The 18813-nt window shown below is 41.1% G+C and overlaps 1 protein-coding gene across 3 annotated transcripts in view; it reads left to right on the plus strand.

Moving 5' to 3' along the window:
* Positions 1-18813, plus strand: part of roraa (RAR-related orphan receptor A, paralog a) — a 174664-nt gene that overhangs the window by 125636 nt on the left and 30215 nt on the right. Inside the window, exon 1 of one of the 3 annotated variants that reach the window (XM_010779002.1) lies at positions 4439-4565. The exons of 1 other annotated variant lie outside the window; for it this stretch is intronic. In XM_010779002.1, the coding sequence (XP_010777304.1) occupies positions 4535-4565 (31 nt within the window). In that variant the 5' untranslated portion in view covers positions 4439-4534. Of the gene's footprint in view, positions 1-4438; positions 4566-15129; positions 15236-18813 lie in introns of those variants that run through there. One more of the 3 variants, XM_010779001.1, reaches the window with a different exon arrangement.

Raw genomic sequence — 18813 nt, forward strand, 5'->3', positions numbered from 1 at the left:
ACAGGCAGAAATGGCATTTCACTTTGCTTAAATCGAGCAGAGGAATAACAGTGACAACTTAGCTGCCACAAAACAAAACATTGACTAAAAAGTAGGCCTTTTGATGTTTTAATTTAAAAGTGCTTATTATATTGTTCACAGCCTCTCGTCATATGTGAATGTTAAGCAGGTATGCAAGTCTGCCTTTAATCATATGAAGTGTGGTCAGTCTGTGGAGGACACATTGGCTTTGTTACCACAGTGACAGTACTTAACATTTTTTTCTCTTTGACAAAACCATTTGATTGAATTGATTTGGAGGCTCCTATTTTTGTGTTTGTTCAGAAAAAAGAAGATTTAAATTATACTATAAATAACCGTGACAGTAAAACAAAAGGCTATAGCCCTGTCAACCACTCACTATAAGTACTGTGTTGTTGATTCACATTACATGACAGTTGACGGGTGTACACTTCACCTATGTAGGAATTAGATACTTTCATATTTCTTCCTTTTGACCCTACTGTTCTATAAATATTGTGACTGTGTGTATGTGTATTGAGTGACAGATAGAAACCCCGGAGTTGCTGGGTATATAAAGGAGGGCAGAGTGTATACAGTCACCTGATCAGAGTGTTACTGTAAAGATTGTAAAAAGCACAAGACTTACCTACAGCTGCTACCTTTTAGACTAGACACACTGCTTTGCTCCATGGAAAATCCATTAGCTGTAATGAGTTAACAGCATTCCCTGTAGCCACACAGAATAAACCCACAGCAGCTGCATGTAGTATGTTTTTAAACTCTCACTTCTTATTTAAACTTGTCTTTAAATGCAACCCCCAACAGAGTTCTGGACATAGTGTCCTCTATTTTCACTGAAATAGATATTCCCTTTGTTGTCTGTGTGATTTATTGAAGTCTTCCCACAAGTGGAAGCCCCCAGGAAATTGCCTGGAATGGCCCTAAATTGGTTTATGATTGTGTGGTGTGGGCTGGTGCTGTTATGGTTCTAATATTATGCCCTCCTCTCCTTGGCATCTATATTAAATTGATCTGTATTGTTTTCATGGAGTGCCTGTTGAAGCTTGTTAATTCTACCGCTGCTTCAGGCGGAGTATTGCGGTTCCAAACACCCAGGTGGCTCTTGTGGTGGAATAAAAAGCCTCAACTCACAACAAGATCGAGGCACCGAATGAGGAAGTCCATAACTGTTTATCCTGTGGGGTCAGAGGCCGAGGAGTAGATGTTTGCGGCCAGTCCGGAGCTGTTAGAGTTAACATGGATCAGCTGCATGCTGAGCGTGGTATGGCTACTGACAGACTGCTAATGAGGCCATTATCAGCCCCTCTCCTCTCCTCCAGGGGCACCATGGAGGCTCTGCACCTCATCTCAATTGAATACCAATCCACAGGGCTTGTTTACAGTAAATACATTTGCTTGAATTTAAGAGGAGTGCGGGACTCATGACCGGGCTGGTCTAGATGCACAAACACAGTATAGTGTCTGTACCAGTCATTGCAACTGCCTTAGTTAGATTTAGATGAATTGTCCCAGAGGGATATTTGTTTTCACAAGCACTACACAGAAACATACATGCATAGACAAAGCAACACACTCATGGGCGTGACCGGGAATGTTCCTGCATTCATTAAATGATCCCCGCTCACAACAGTGTTAGTGAGGCCGGTTGTTGAGGGCCGCTGTTGCAGAAACGACAACACTCCCACTGAATCAAGCTCTTCGACTTATATTTCAAATGTAGATGTAAAGAAATGAAATAAAATCACTCTATTGATGGCTACTCATCAGTGATCCCCACATTATTACCTGCTGACATTTTGACGACAAGTCTTTGTGGCTTAATCAATGCACTAATGAAAAAGTATCAGCAGGGTATTGGCATACTGTCACTGCTAATGTGGAGCAGTCAAGGGAGAGCGTGATCAAGAGCAAATGAAGCAGCTTTGCAGGAAACATTTCTCCTTAGGGAGGCCTGGTCTTTTAAGCACAATTATATACAGTTGGAGGCAGTATATTTGCTGTCGAGCTGAAAGCGTGGAACAACATCAAGATTGGTTTAAAAGGTTTTTCTGAAAGGATCGTTGTGGTACAATGACAATGAATGTTATTGTATTTGTGGAGCCCACAGTATTGAAAAAAACAATTTTTGATTCCTTTATGAAATATAGAAAGAGATGACATCAGATGGGGGTACAGAGAGATAACGGACAGTGTGCATCATGGTCATACTCTTTACCCTACATAGAGTACTGTGAACAGTTTTTACAAGAACTTTTTCTTTGGTAAAAAGTAGTATCGATTTTATTTTGTAATGTTGGTAAGCCAACCCTTTAAACGGGAAAGTGTAGATGGAGAAGGCAAATTAAGGGACAATGGGGTACCTTGTAGTACACAGAAAAGTTCCGCAGCTCTCAAGTACACTTTCTTTCTGTTCCACATTGATTTTGAAACAACATTTAAAGGTATTTATTTTTGTATTGATGGAAGTAGCCAGTTGTGTAAGTTGTTTCATTACTCTCCTAACATAAAGAGATTTCTCTGAGATCCTCACTTATTCACAAGATTGTAGGAGGACAAAACATGAGCTCCTTCCAACTCTCTCCTGGCACTCAGACGGTTATATAGATGTTATCCTCTTCTCAGATGCTCTTGGATAACCAGCTAGCAGACGCAACCCTTAACCATAGCTCACAGTGTTTTGAGAAAGACTTTTGGAGCAGCCAGTTTCTGAGAAACAACCACAGATAGTGGCAGTTAAACATGTTCCTGTGTGGGACTTGGCACTGACTCATCTGGTGAACTTTGAAGATATAATGGGGAGACAGCAGCATGGCAACGAGACAACTGCTCTGTCTCTGACAATACATTGTTTTCAATAGTTTACCACGGCCTGTCTACGTGTACTTTGTAACCCAGGCACGCTTCATTTGATGCTATCAGCCTCTGAATGATATTTTGTTCATTAGACGATGCACAATAAGAGACCAGTGTTGACACAATGTGAGTTAATGTGTTTAGTGTCTCTAATGGATCATAGAGGTCCTAATGAAACATTGTCATGGGAAGATTTATGTTGCAAGCTGCTGAGCCTCATTTCCATTTTATATGTGGTTAGAAGTACCTTTATTCAATGAACAGAACACAATAGAAGGCATAAAATGAATTTAGATATTTAGTAAAACGGGAATAAATAATAAATCCAAATGTCTCTTACAATCGCATTGTTAATGTGAAATGCTTGCCCTTTAGAGGCTTTGAACATTTCTTGCAAAGATACAGTGCTGCTGTGTTATTCATATCATACCTCTGTAGAGAATGTGAAATGAGCCTCTAAAATATCAACATTTTAAATATTTCTTGCATAAAAAAAACACTTTTTCCTTTTAATTTTTAATTTACAAATATTGTAGCACTTGAAACCGAAGCTGCATGATGTTTTTCTTGAGACGAGATGATATGAGCGCCAGCTTATTCATGGAAATGCCAAATGCAACGTGGTTATTGGCCAAGGCTGGATTGCACTAAAACCAGAATATTGTATCAGAGAGAGGCAGCTGGTTAGGAGTCAGAACAGATTATCATATGAGAGAGGATGAGCGAGGAGAGGGGGAGGAGAGAGATGGAGAGGTAGGGACTGGAATGGGAAGCAGGGGGCGAGAGCGAGGGGCACAGGGGGGAGAGAAGGAGAAATGATAGCAGGAAACTCATCGCCCGGTCGCTGTGGGGTGGAGGGGATCATCCAAACTCTTCCGTCACTATCTACCCTTCTTCACCTGTCAAAAAGAGTGTGTGAAAGCCGTCGGTGTGTGTGAAAGTGAGAGAGGGGCATGCGGGTCCTCTGAGAGGTCAGGGGAGGAAGCTGAGGCTCCACTCATCTTCTCGCTGTGTATGGCCCACCGCTGCTCGCAGACATCTGGCCTCACACTGATCACTCAAATCTACAGCAGGGAGGAGGAGATGAGCGCATCCATCTTTGAGCCACATAAAAAAATGTCAGATCCCTCTCTTCACTCCTTTATTTTAACTTCCTCTCTCTGTCGTACCCTTAGCTTATTTCTCCTTCACCTCTCCCTCAACCCATTCTAGCGTTTTATTCCCTCTTTGACCTTTTTCTCATCTTTGACATTGCACAATTTTTTTTAAAAAGAGTAGAAGGGACAGAAGAAGAGCGTGAAAAACTGATGTCTGCAAAAAAGCACTTTATCCTTGCACTAAAAAGATAAGCCAGAGGAGATAGCGAGAGTGTGCTGTGTCTAGCAAGCCGGTACACAAGGCTCTGACTGCAATCAGTGGGAAGAGGGCCAGCTTCCCTGCCTGAGCTCTCAGCGCCCCTACTGGCTGCCTGCTGTGCCAATCAAAGGCTAGTGGGTGGGGAGCAGTCAGACATGAACACTGATGTCACAGTCACATGGATTCTGGTGTGGTCATGCTCGGAGGCTGAGAGACAGAGCTGTGCTGGCCAGCTGCTGCTGAGACAGCAGTGGAGGGCTTTGCGCTGGTGATAGTTGTTCTCTTATGGACTCGAAGCTTAATGATGTATTTTGTGATTTCAGCTATGAAAGGTAAGAGCAAAACGCATGCTTATCCTGCATCCTGAGTAACAAGTAGGGAAGTACGGCTCCGCTATTCATAGCCTGCCAACTCTTTGCATTTCATTTGCAAGGCATGTGTGTGACAGAGAGAGAGTGAGAGGGGGAGGGAGGGAGGGAGGGAGAAATACTGTAAAACAATGCTTTAAAATGTGTTTAAGTGAATGATGCTTTCTTTATATTTATTTTCATGCATGAACAGATTTTTCTTTATTTGTTTTAAATCAGAGAAAGAGCCTGAGCTGTAATTATTTAACTTCTAAAATGTAAAAAGGTATTTTGATTTGGATGTTTTCGTTTTATGTGAGTGTTTCCTGGCTGCCACTGTTGTGTGGTGTGCTGAGGAAACCACAGCCGGTGTAATCTTTGCACGTCAAGAACAGCTCCTGAGCAGAAGTTTTTTTGGCATAGATATAAGGTAGCATGCAGGGAGAGGGGGCAAAGGGTCGTAAAGGGGGGGGGGGCGCCGCTTTTCCTTTCTACCCCGTTCTTAATCCTGTTGTTCCAGTCCAGAGGAAGTGTCTGTTCCGCGGGAAGATGTGCGTGGCAGTGCTAAACGTGGGTTGCAGACGGGCGACAAGACCCTGGCGCGACTGGCAGACTTTGATTCTATGAGTTGATACCGGTGCATGTGTGTGTTCATCTGTGTGTGATAGTGTGTTGTGTTCCACTGACCTATTTTTTTGGGCAGTCGGGTTTACATGTGTGGCCATGAGAGCAGGACTGGGTCCTCCCAGTTGCTATGATGTTGATCTAGTATGCTTAATCCCAGCTCTTCCTCCCCCTCCATCATACATGCGCACACACACATCCGCGCAGACAGACAGTGAAAGTGCAGTCAGACATACAGTGCAGCACACACTTCTCTCATGCATGCATGTATGAATACACTCATCATTCCATATAGAGAAATCCAAATAAATCTGCTCATGTGTCCTCATGATTCAGTCAAATTCAATAACCACGAGGAGGCACGTGCAGCTGTCATTCTGTGTTCACTGAGAAATATCAGTAATGATCATTTGATATGTTCTGCTCTTTTGTTTCTCCATCTGTCCAGAAATAAATTCCCTTTTTTATTTAAATCATATTTACTGGCAAAACAAAATAGCATTGTAGAATATTCAACATACTGTCTGTATACATATTAATTTATACCAATATAAAATGAATGTGTAAAATAATTAGTGCTATTATTATCAAATGTATTTACTACTGTTCATATTAGTCATACTGATGTAGATTCTAGTTAATCATCTTGCTTTTTGTGTGGGACTGGCAACTCTGACCACAGTGTTAATATATGTTTCCATATTGATCACAGTGTGTGAGAATTCATTTATAAAGTGTTGCTCACGTTCAGTTGGGAAATTGAGAAGAAGGGCAGCCTTGTATCTATTTTTCAATGAGATGCATATGAAAAATGTCCTTTGACCTAATGTCCTTTATATGCAATTTATAGTGAAGGGCTTTATGAATTGTTTTTTTTTTTATATAAAATGGAGTGCTGTGTAGCTTTTCTAGGAAAAGTGAGCCGAATAGACAGCATTTTAATGTGTATATTTCTTATTTTCTTTAATTAATGTATATTTTTATGTTGTTTTTATTTAGTCATGTTAGTAAAGATGAGACATACTGACATCTAAGTTATACCTAGCCAGTTTCTGCCTGTCTTCACGTCTACCTTTAGCTCTGTCTCAACCCTTTTTGGTGCTTTCAGTTTGATAGGAGCTGCTGGTGTCATGATAGGACACTGTGACCATGTCGGAAATTAAATTAAAATGTGAACAAGCTGTATAATTGGAAACTAATTTAAACGGCAGTAGTAATTTCTTCCTGAAAATGGTCAGTGAAATGGATGAACAGAACAATGACTTGCTGCCTTGCCATGCACTTCTTTCTCCTTATGGCATAACTGTTCGCACTTGCACATGCTTTTTCTGTGTTCAAAAAACGTTTTTTTCTATTGTACTCTTCAAAAATATTCTAATACATTATACCAAAAATGTATGTGGCTTTGTCTTTCCACTGCACCCTCCTCTACCCACCTCTCCCTCTCTATTCAGACTCTCTACCACACCACCGCCTCTCAAGCACCTAATTACCTGTAATGGAAACATCCCTCTCATTACCCCATGCAAATTAGCCAGCCTACTCAGCACAATTAGGATGAAAATTCCAATTACATAATTAAAGAAAGTTGTTTGATGTGTAGATTTGTAGATTGACAGAAAAGGTAAAGATGTGTGTTTCTTTTACAGTACATATAATGTAAACTTCATAAAGAGTATCATCGTTGTGAGGTAAAGGTAGCTGCATTGATGGAATGTAACTGAGTAAATGTACTCAAGTTGTGTTTAATGGAGTATTTCCCTTTCTTAGAGAGCTCCATTTTGTATTTTTTGAAAACGACAGTGTGTGAAATTTGAGCTTAAATGATTAGTCGATTAACCCTTTCTTGAATTCAATCTTAATAGTTGTGAGGTTTTGACTGTTTTTTGGGTAACTAACAAGACCACAAAAAGAGTTCGGTAAATGTGAGTGACATTGCTCTCTATTTTAAGTTTTAAACAGTATTAACAGTATGTTTTGACAAACCGAATGAACAAGAAAGTTACCAGATGTTTAATCCATAATGGAAATATTTGTTAGTTGAAGGCTAGTATACAAATAATAGAAAATATAATTGAATAGAATAGTATTGATATATATGTATCTTTATGAGCTATTTTCTCTGCATTTATAATGATACACTACAGCATAGTAATGATATGTTTAGTTAAAAAGAAGATCTGAATTTATCTTCCGCAAATGCATACTGTAGCAGTAATGTTTTAAATAGTTGAAAGCAAGGCCCTGTAAGCCCCTACAGTGCATGCAGACTGCACATAAATATGTGATTTAGCACGAGTGTGTACTAGACTGTAAAAAATGTCTGGGTCCGTAGAGAAGGTAAAGCCAAATGTCTTGTGATAGGCGCTTTGAGGCTATGTTAACAAGGCTGTAAATGTTTGCTGTAGATTTGGTACCCTTTGTCTCTTTCTATCAGTGGGCGATTGAAATGTTCACTACCCAGTGCTGCAGGCCCTCACACATTAAAGCAGAGGTTAACAAGATTGGCTATTATCCAGTTAGGGACTGAGGACATGAAGAGCTTAAGTAGGAATCGCCACAGATTAAGGTGAAGGCAAATATAGTACAAGCCTCCTGCAAGGAACTTAAATTAAAGACCCAATTAAAAAGAGACAATATTTAACAAGTGTGCATATTTAGTTTAGACTAAAATAGATTGAGTTTGAATGTGAACATAATTCCACTACCAATATTAATAGTACTAAATTACATTTCGCACTACCCTCAAATTACGTATCTCATAAAGTGTGCATTTATGAATTATCTTTTAATTTAATTTCACTTTTTTTCGAGGGATCATTTACATGTCCCAGTCAAATTGAAAAGATGATATCTGAGCAGAGGAAAGACAAACAAGACTCACTCTGAGACGGAGGGTCTCTTGCTGGCTGAGGAAGTGTGATGGCGTCCCCACGGGTTATTAAAGTGTGTGAGCTGTGCCAATCTGTGTGTGCACACTGAAACCAACATCCTGGCTGCCTGAGTGTGTGTGGAGCGACTGCTTAATGAGATATTGACTGCCCATTGAGAGCATGGATTTTGGATTTGGCTCCATAGTTGGGAAGATAGGAAGGTGCACTCTGGAGAGGAGAGAATGGGAGATGGGTGCTAGTTTTTTTGAGTTAACAATAGTTAGTATAGTTTATGATGTAATGATTTAGATATTGGTCGCTATTAATTCCACTTTTAAAAATCATGATTTGCTGTGCGCATGTGTGTAACAACATACATTTAAAACTAGATTATCATAATCAATTATGAATCTGTTATTTCATCAAACAAATACGAGACAATACAAACAATATAGAGTGAGTAAGAACTTATTCATTTTATTCAGATCTTTTCTTACAGATGTGCATTATAACTATTAATACCAAATAAAAAACTACTCAGGATACAATTAGTCATTTCTTTTTTAATTGTGTATTTCCCATACACAACATACAAGAGAAGCCAAATTACATTACATACTGTCTTTTTAAAGCTTTATATCCAAGTATCGTTTTTTTTATTTATTATATAAACATTAAGCTACGACTCCATCCAAGCCCTTGCGGGGTACCAGACAGCTCCGTCAGTCATCTTGTCCTGTCAGTCACACCTTGTTGTTTTGACAGATTAGTCCAATCGCAGGCGAGGTTAAATGACTCCCCTGTCCCATGCCCAATCAAACAGCAGGGATACTGAAAACAGCCGCAGCTCAAGATAACCATAAGGCTGCAGAAGATGATTTTTGTTCCTTCTGAAACATTCACATCGAGTTCAATCTGGGTTCTCAATTTGTCTCCCCAGTCAGGTGAAACACCGAGCTGCATGGCTTAGTCAAATGCCTCTAACTTAAGAGTCATTTCCTGCTTAACTTTCACTCAGTATTTCAGGAGTCACTTATAGATCCTTTGAAGTGCTTCCCTGTCATGCAGCATTTAGGTGCTGATAGAATTCTCCCTCTGTCAGCACTCCTTAGATAATCATATACCACAGTCCATGGAGCAGAACCATTTTTTTCTTCTCTTTATTCCTGTAACTTCAATCAAGAGTAAGGATTAAACCCTATTCATTTACATACTAACGTTTTGTGTTCATTCAAAGTTTGTATGTACATACTCTAGCGTGGACTTACTCACAAAAAATCAAATGTAGCCTCATGTGGCCTGTTTTACCCTCATAGGTTTGCCACTTGGGGCTTAGAAGTTAAATGTTTTAAGAGAGTGAAGGGTGTTGGTGAAAGTTTTTCCCCGCTGTACTTTTATTCTGAGCGTGTTTCGTACCATTGGCTTTTTTCCTCTGTGTGCCTCTAGAGGGCTGCCCATTGGCTTTTTGAAGTTGCATCAAAGAGGAAATGGGGGAGAAAAAGCATTATTGATTTTGCGTTTTGTCTGACTCAAACACTGAGGACAGAAAAACACATAAGGAGTTAGGTGTTGGCAGTGGGGCAGCTCCGTCTCTTGTGTGCGAGCCAGAGGGAGACGCAGGAGAAACCGCAAAAAGAGGTAGAAGGTGAGCAGGAACACCAGACAACACTAATGCATCTCTCCCTAGAGTCTTACTCCACTCACTTCCATCACCTTTCTGTTTTTAATGGCAGAGTAAATAAAGCCCATTACTGTACAGCTGGAGACAAACCTCCGTCTCTCCCCGCTGTGTCGGATAGCTTCTCCTTTCCTCCATCAGGCCTGTGACTCCCTTGCTCTGACAGCACTCTCCAGTTGACCTGCTTTTCCATGAAACACCAAGCTGCTCTCTTCTCCGTTGTAATCAGATCTCCCTGCTAGCCAAGCCTGCCGGCAGCAGGCAAGAAGAGAAGCATTGTTTGTGTGCTGTATCACCTTTATCCTCCTCCAGTGTCAGCCCTGCAGAGGTGAGATGAGAGTGGAGTAGATCTCTGGTGTTAATGTGACCTAAGGTGACTAAAAAGGAGCTCTCGGTGACAGCCACTGATAAGAGCTGTCACCTTTATGGCTTGCTCAGCTCGTATGCTATGGTGCGGCCATGCTCTGTGATCTTCATTGAAAGTGATTACCTAGGTTGCACATAATGGACGTGTGTGGAATCTAACTGTAAATAGTGATTGCCAGGATTGCAGCATTCTGTAGAGTTATGGAGTTGGTAAAGGTCAGAGGTCACAGCATACTAAGCCACACTCGCCTTTCGCTCCATGGAGAGCGAGTGCGGCATCTAGGGATCCTGGCAGGGAACAAAGAAAGAAAAATGAGAAGTGCATGGAATTTTGATGAGATGAGGGATCAGGCAGCATTATAACAAAGATTGTCACAACATGCACTCCTCCGCTTGATTACAACAGGGAGAGAAGTGTCTGAGGCGTTTGATTACATGTCCCAGCAGAGGCCATTAGGGTTTCTACTTGTAGGAAGGCATCATTTACACTGCAATGATGAAAAAACCCTCCTGAGCACTAGGGGGTGCTCTTCAAGAAAGATAAATGATATGAATAATCTCTACCACAGAGTTTCAAAGTTGAAGCAGCCTCCTAACTTATCTCTGACTGCTGCAGCAGATTGTAGTTTGAATCTCCCTGAGGAGTCGGTGCAGGCCAAAGGAAAACCTAATTCTCAAGGTTAGCAGCGTTAGGCCCTCCTCACCCCAACTAAGATGCATGAAAGGAATTTGATCATCATAAATAACAAAGAAAAACAGCCTTGCTAGAACGGTCTGCTTAAGATTGATTTGTATGCACATGCATTCATTTGAAATAAAAGAAATGCTGTTTCAGTGCTAATTACGAAGATGAAAGGAAGTAGAATGTGCAAGGCAATGAACTTTGTTTAAAGGCGCCGCACATGGCTTATTCAGGGACATGGTGCTTTAATGAAATCCAACTCCATTTATGGGCTTGTAGAGTATGTTTTCAAATTGAAACTGTATTTACTCAGTTTTAAACAAGAAAGAAAAAATGCATCTCTTTTGCACGTGTCAGTCTCAATAGAGCACAATACACAATACGCGTCCTAGACAATGAGAGCGTGCATGTTTCCCAGCTGGAGTAAAGGGGTTAACTGGCTGTGGAGAGATCCTTGACCTATCTGAGATGAGCTCCCCGCCCCCTCTGGCAATGTGGGATATCTGATTGCTGATTATGAGTTTATTCCCCATCGTGCTGCTGAGCCTTTTGCATGTCAGGATCCATCCCTCTCCGACTGAACTGATTAAGGAGCTGGAGATGATGCTACAGCTCTCAGCAATTGCTGAGATACTCTCAGAGAGCCTGGTAATGTGGAGTGCAGCTGGCAATCACACACCACTGACTCTTTTTGGGCTGTTTTGTTGTTTTCAAGTGGGTGTTTTGGCATATTGTTGTCTTTGTTCCCCTGGGCTTCTTGTTTCTGGATGAGAGCTTTCCTCGTGCTGAGCACAGGTCCTTGTCAACCTGGCTGCTCAGCTCAGCCTGGTCCAGCCTCAACAACAGCAGCATCAGCAAAGACCCTCGCTCAAAGTCTCCGGATGTGCGTATGATCACCCTCTTGCAGGAGCCTAATTTGGGAAGAAAAAGGACATTCATCCCTGATGTAAAAGTGCTCTCCCTTTGCTCATTTTCACAGCTCCAAGAATCCAATACATAGGACAAAGACATCAGATAAATTGAAAGAAATAGCTTCTCCAAATTGTGTCCTCGTGTAAACTTTTAAGGGTTTGAGTGGTGTTCAACGGATTTCTGTCACAAGGAAACAAATAGAGTTTTTCTTGCGAAAAGACTGGCACTCCTGCTTTATTTGCTTGCAGGGATCTGTCGCTTAGTTACAAATCAGTGGCTGTCGTCTCTAAGTTCTGTTTTTGTCAATAGTTGGATATGAGAGGGAGACAGTCCTGTTCATTCTGCGCTGATGGCTGTTTTAATCTCTTTAATGTGTGACTTGGGGCAACAGAGGAGGGAATCTGCCCAAATAGAGCAATCTCAATTACTATCAAAGCTGTAGAGCCCACTGCTAATGACGTCCAACTGTCAAACGCATCACCCACAGTTTTACAAATTAGCTTATTGCTTAAATGCTTGAAACTTTTGTCGCCTATTGAAAATACAAATACTGCACATTTTCCCACTACGACCAAAATATTACCGGAATTACAAGATATGCATCCACTAGTAACCGAAGGAAGACAACTGTCCTCTGCTATTGTGTATTTGTATTCGCCGGCTTACTGCATGTTGTGTAACGGAGCCTGGCTTTCCTGCCAACAGTTAAGCTAATATAGTTCCAGATGTGCCAACATCAGTCCTGGTAAACAAATGGCTATTGCTCTTTCTGTCTCGTGTAAATGAAAGGTTCCAGGTGTTTCACTGCTGTGATGAAAGCCACAAAATATGTTCCGTGCGAGAGACTAAACCACAGTGTCTGAGAAGTGATGTTGGGGAGGGATCCTCCAAGGTTATGCTTGCTTGTATCTGATTTTTTCTAGTTTTAATTTGTTACTATGTCTTAATTGCATGTGTATAAAATCTAATTATTTGTACATCTATGAATTTATGCGTGCTACAGCATTTTTAGGAATATTTCTTTATGAAATAAATAGCTTAACCACAGGGTTATCATTGTTAAATCATAATTTTAGTAACATCTTTTGTTACATAAAGCACAGGAGAATTCCAAGTCTTTATATTTATTCTCGTACTATATCAGCCTTGTTGTTCTGAATCGTATTTAGCTGTCACTGCGAATAAACCAAAGGAAAGAGGGGAAACAAGAAAAGGCATGATGGTGGATGGGTAAAGCAGATTTCCTTCAAAATGAGGATGATCAGAGTCAAACTACTGTACGTTTGACATACCTTGCCCATTTGAGTGGGTTAGGAAGTTATTTTTTATCTTCTGACACATGATTGCATCGGACCGCTCTGCTTTGATCTCACCATGGATTTTTTTCTTTCTCTTGATGTGGGATTATTATAATTTATACATAAGGGATTTTGTTTTTTCTTGAGCCTCAGCAAACTTGAGTAAACATGGTATACAGTACATAGTAGATTAACATTGTATTCATTTACACATTCTCATTAGAGAGCCCTTAGGTAATTAATCAGAGGCTGTGGTATATATAAGGAGATAGACACTGTTCAAATAATGTATTCCTTTCTACTCTTACCGAGTGTGAGAAAAAGTGTCTGATCAATTCCTCCCTTAGATGTAGCTCTTTGAAGACATGCAGTGTCTTATGAGAGCACCACCACAGTATTTATTCTCGAGAAGCTGAAGGCTGCAGACCTTGCATATACTGTACAAACATAGCAGGGCATTGTTGCCTCATCTTAATAATCAGCTATTCCCCCTTAATACAGCAACCATATAACCCCAATTAAACCTATGCAGGTGTAAAAGAGTCACATTGCTGCATATGTTGAAGCTTCAGTTCAGAGTTTGCAATGTACTCTTCATGTTCACATACAGTGGCTAATTGATATGCCTTTTTGTGCCATACTGTGCCTTGAGATATGCATATTATTTATGATTTTTATGTTTTGAGGCATGACTTCATGAAAGCAGAACAAACATGTATCTTTCATATGTGCATTTAAAGAGCAACGTGCAAAACAAAGGATTTTGGGAGGGCCAGCTGTGCATAGAGAAATTGCTTTGTAAAGAAACATTGGAAAATGGTTCCAACATAAAAGAATCTTATTTATAATTAATAGCATGTGACTTGTCAAAAGGCGTATAAGAGATCTCGAGTAAAATACAACTTAATATCCATTAGAACGTGTGCAGTTAAATGTTTTTAAATTGTAATCTTGTAATCCTAACTTTTGCTTTTCCATCAGAAGGCAAAAAAGCTCTACATATTTATTCACCCATTAACCCGTCAGTGGCAGTCATGTACCACGCAAGGTGCTTGCCTAACTATTGGGAGCAATTTTCGAATCAGCGTGTGACAGTAAAGTAAAACAAAGCCTCAATATGGTGCGTAACAATTCTGCCAGCGATCAAAGCAGCTCCAGGCTTTAATTGCATCCATTGTAAATGAATTTTGTTTCTACATGAATGTGCCTGGAGGGCAGTCTCACTTACTGATTGAATAATTAGTAGCAGCCCCTGATCTCACATGCTAACAGCACGCATTGGCATGTAAATAAAATGTATTACAAAAAAAAAAAAAGCTACATTTTAAGGATGGGATGTTTTGAAAACCTGTTCTTTGAAGATCCAAACAATAATTTGGTAATTCCCTGTAGTAGAAAACAGTAAACAATCCAACTATATGTCCAACGTTAGATAGATTTCTGACTATTTCCTACCTGACATCAATGTCAGGAAGAAGTTATTCCAGCATTGTAATCATTTCATATTTCTACAGATAAGTATAAACATAAGCAAGTTTCCTGATTTCTTGTTATTTTGTATTTGTCGGTTCTATCACATAAAAGGGAAAGCAAAGAAGGCGTATTTCAGCATCTCAGTTTCTCTCCAAGGCAATCCGGATATTGTTCAGTTCTGACTGTAAACATAATGCTATCCATAGGCAACAGATATGTTATGGCTGTTACTGATGTACTTTCGTTAGATAGATTTGATGTCACAATAGCATATCCCTTGAGCAACCACAAAAGCCTTCAATGATGAAGGGTTTATTTTTAAAACTACAGGAAAGGCTTTCTGCAGATTAATTCCAGTGTATGGCTCCCATTGTGGGAGAAACAAATTGAGCTTTAAGGAATTAGTGTGTTTGCTGCATAAATCTCAAATCTATTCCTGAAACATATGATTGTGTTTAATGTGATTGGATGCTTTTGTGTTGCCTCTGAGTGGCAAAGGAAGCAGCGTTTGCCGACAGGAGCTCAAAGTACAGTAATGAAGGCTCGGTGTTCCTCCATTGACCCAGGTGTGTTGTCTAAATACAATATGGATGTGCCGAGCCGCCTGTGTACTCCAGTGCTGGGAGACTATTTGCTGAAGGTCATGTGGGATCATAGCATGCCATTAATAATTCCTGAAAGCATCCAACATCTCCATCTGTTCTGCTGCATCCATCGCTCCACTTCAAAGACAAAGGCAGCATCTGCAGGTAAGCATTAAACCTGCCTCCAGGCTAAGATGTTGGAGGTGGGACTCTTTGTAGAGAGAACATATCTCTGGTCATCAGGTCATGCTGCTCATATATTAGCCAATTAATGTTTGTATGTTTGCTCTCACAGCTTGAACCTTTGAACACATAGACCTGCAGCTGCACATTTACAGTGAATAATGGCTATTGTGTGCATGTTTTTCAGCTATAACCGGCTGAATCTAGCGGACGTGTGTGTACAGTAATTCCACACACACCCTCACAGGCTACAGGCCTCTCAACAGGGATGCAATTACCACCCTCTGTTGAGTCTAGCCAGTCAGCTTGACAAGGTGTTACCGGAGAAATTATCCAAGCTGATTTTGAACCAAGCATTTAATAATGTGAATTGTGTGTATTTGTGTGTGCACCTGAACAAATAACATGTTTATACCTGTGTGCCGGGCATACAGTGTAGTAAAATCTCAACAGGTCTCAATGACAGGCCCACTTGAGATACGCAGGAGTCCTGCAGGGAGTAAATGGATGTTTGGCGGTGGCATGTGCTGCCCGGGCCTGGCGGGCGCAGTGGGCGAGGAGGCAAGTGCCTGGCTGAGTGAAAGATGGCAGTGTGCAAGGAGAGTGTGTGCACACAGCTGAGGCTGTGACAGAAAACAGTGAGAGTCCTGCTCCTGCTGCTTCATCTTCCCCTGCCAATGATATATCTACAATTTAATTTTGTGAATAGCGCAGGTCCTCCATGACAGAGTCTGGGCAGCATTTGAACTGTTAATTATAAAGATGTGTTTTTGTTAAAGAAAAGAATGGAAAGCTTTGTTTGGATGAAGATATTTTATAATTTACTGTAACATTGAAAGTACAGCGTATCATTGGATGAAGCTTACAATTATTCCGGCTTCACCCCTTACATGTGGTCTGCTGATAAAGCACCTGTGCCCATGAGTAACTGCACAATCTCTCAGCCCTGGGCTCCTGTACTGTACTGTAGAGCTGACCAGTGAGTCTACTCGAATCACCATCAGCTCCAAACTGCTTAGCCTGGCCAATTTGAATTTCACATCTCTGCTGACTCATAACCCTGTCAGGACCTTTCTTCTTTATCATGTCGGTCTCCGGTCGCCCCTCATCACAAGCAATAGAAATTAATTATTCAGATTAGAAACCGAGCCACGATTACTGTGATTTTTGTCAAAGGTTTTGTTTTGGCTTAATATAGATATCTGATCGGGACATTACTGCAGAGCCAAGGTGGCTTTCAAAAGCAATAATTTTTGCAGTATTTTTCATTCACAACATTTGAGTGCAAGTTAATGGCTGTGTAAGAACAGGCAGGAAAGAGAGCAGGAAGTGATTTTGTCTAATGACACTCTCGGTATTCAGGTAAGAGCGAGTGCGGCGCTGTGCGGCGGCTGAGCTGGACTGAGGCTCAGATCAACATGATAAAGAGGGACTGATTGAGCTCCGTACATCCACAGGAAGCTGAGCATTGGGGTTCAAGGTTATCTGGACAAATCAGACTCCTGTTTCCATTCATCCCCTCCTCACCCAGCAGCCAGCTCTTCCTGGGCAAACTAGCAAATTAGCAATTCTGATGTCTGCAAGCAGGTCTGGCAAGGGAATGCCTGTGAATCCTAATGCCATGATTAAACTTTCATATCCGTCCGGGGGAAGTGCTGCATATACAAAATAAGCAATCTCTTTTTTATTTTACAGAGCTTTAAGTATGTCTGTCGTGATGGGCGAACCTAAACCCTTCAGTCGGGTTAAATGGACTGAGCAAGGTGGGGGGGTGATCCATCACTCAAATGACTAAATCTCTCTTCAGTGAATATGATCAGAAACAATATACTTAACATAATAAACTGTATTTAACATGCTGCTGTCACCATTTGCATTGCAACCGCTGTCTGCATCAGTGCATCTGTAAACAGGCCCAGCCCCCACCCCTCAACATTGTAAATGTTAATACTTGGTGTGGATTAACATATTAAATGGTCATGTTTTGTGAAATGAAATACCGAGGCAATGTTACGCTCCCTTGGCCGGACATGCAGAGTGGATGGGAGAGAACATGAGGAACAGGGAGCTGGGCCTGGATGCGGCCATTATGTAAGATGGTCTTATCAGGCGCTACCTCCTGCTGAGCTTCAGCCTGGCTCCCTCTGCTCCCCCTTCCTGGTGCTCCCACAACATGGGCCTTCATTAGCAGGACTAAATATCCCGTTCTCTGCAATCTCTATCATTTCTTGCCTTGAGGCAATCCGATAATTACCTGTTCTCATTTCCCCTCCTTCTGGCCAGCAGGGAAGTGTTCTGACTTGCATTAGTTTGCATGAAATATTATCAGAATATTGCACATTTCTCCATACTGCAGCCTCTGACACGGGAAATATAGAGTCTCAGGAGCTGTGATTGACAGGTGTCTGTCTTTCATGTTCCTCTGAGAATAGGTGCTTTGTTCTGGAGTTACAGCAAGAATTTTGATGGAAGGAGGAATGGGTGCGTAATGTGTATAACGGCTTTGTTGCTTTGTTTAACCTCCGACTGCCATTATTTTCGGGCAGTATTGTTATGCGTTACATTGCTCTTTGTTCCCTTCTGTGTAGGTGTAAAAGAACTCAATCATTTTCCGAATTTAAACTCATCAGTGAGTTTTCCCCGCAGAACGGTTATAAAAGAGTAACATCTTCCTCTCTGTGAGTCCTATGAGGGTTTTTGGAAAGAGACGGATGAGTACATGGCATACAATGCCTTGGAGGGGAAGACATCTTGAGTGGATATGGTCAGAAAGCCAGGAATTCCATGCAGCTGCACAGATTCTGCCTCATTTTATTCATTCCTATCAGTAATAATGTCCAGCGGCTCTGGATCAGGAGATGTATAAATGTTACCACTAAAAGCGAGCAGCTCAACTCTAAACCTCAGTGGTCAGAAGAAATTATATGATAGCTTTAACAGGCAAGAAAATGCATCTGATCGTGATATCGTGCCATACATCCTTATTTGTCTTAGTTACCAATGTGGCTGCTCAAGCGCACATATTCTTTCTTCAAGTGCTTCTGTTTAAAAAGGTAATGTCATGCATGGTATTTGCCAAAATGCATCTCTGTTTTAACGCCAACGGAGCCATTAGATTGATTCTATCCAATTAAAAAGATGTCTCTAAATGTCATTCAGGAATGCATATTGAAATTGAAAAGGAACTTGTGTGTTAAGCAGAGGATCCGTCTGATACTGAGTTGTTGTTGATGCATGAGCTTAAGCCTATTCAGTGTTTCCCCCCGCCTTGCTATGGGAAGCAGCGATAATTTTGGACTTTGTGACGGTCACTTTAATCTCTAATGAAGGCTCGTCCCTGGCTCTGCTCAGCCCTCTGATAGCAGAGCAGTCATAAACAGGCCTGTCAGGGGGATTGCAGCGCTAGCAGTGCAAAATGGCAAAGAAAACCCCAGGGACCGAGCCATGCTCGCATTATGGTCTAATTCACATATAGCTCGGAAAAGACAGAAAATTCTCCTACTTTGCCTCTCTTAGCTTTCTGTGTGGCTGGATCCTTTGGACTCACTTTTTCCTATTTA

This window comes from Notothenia coriiceps, unplaced genomic scaffold, assembly GCF_000735185.1.
Source record: "Notothenia coriiceps isolate Sejong01 unplaced genomic scaffold, NC01 NC01_scaffold00019759, whole genome shotgun sequence".
NCBI classification, from domain to species: domain Eukaryota; kingdom Metazoa; phylum Chordata; class Actinopteri; order Perciformes; family Nototheniidae; genus Notothenia; species Notothenia coriiceps.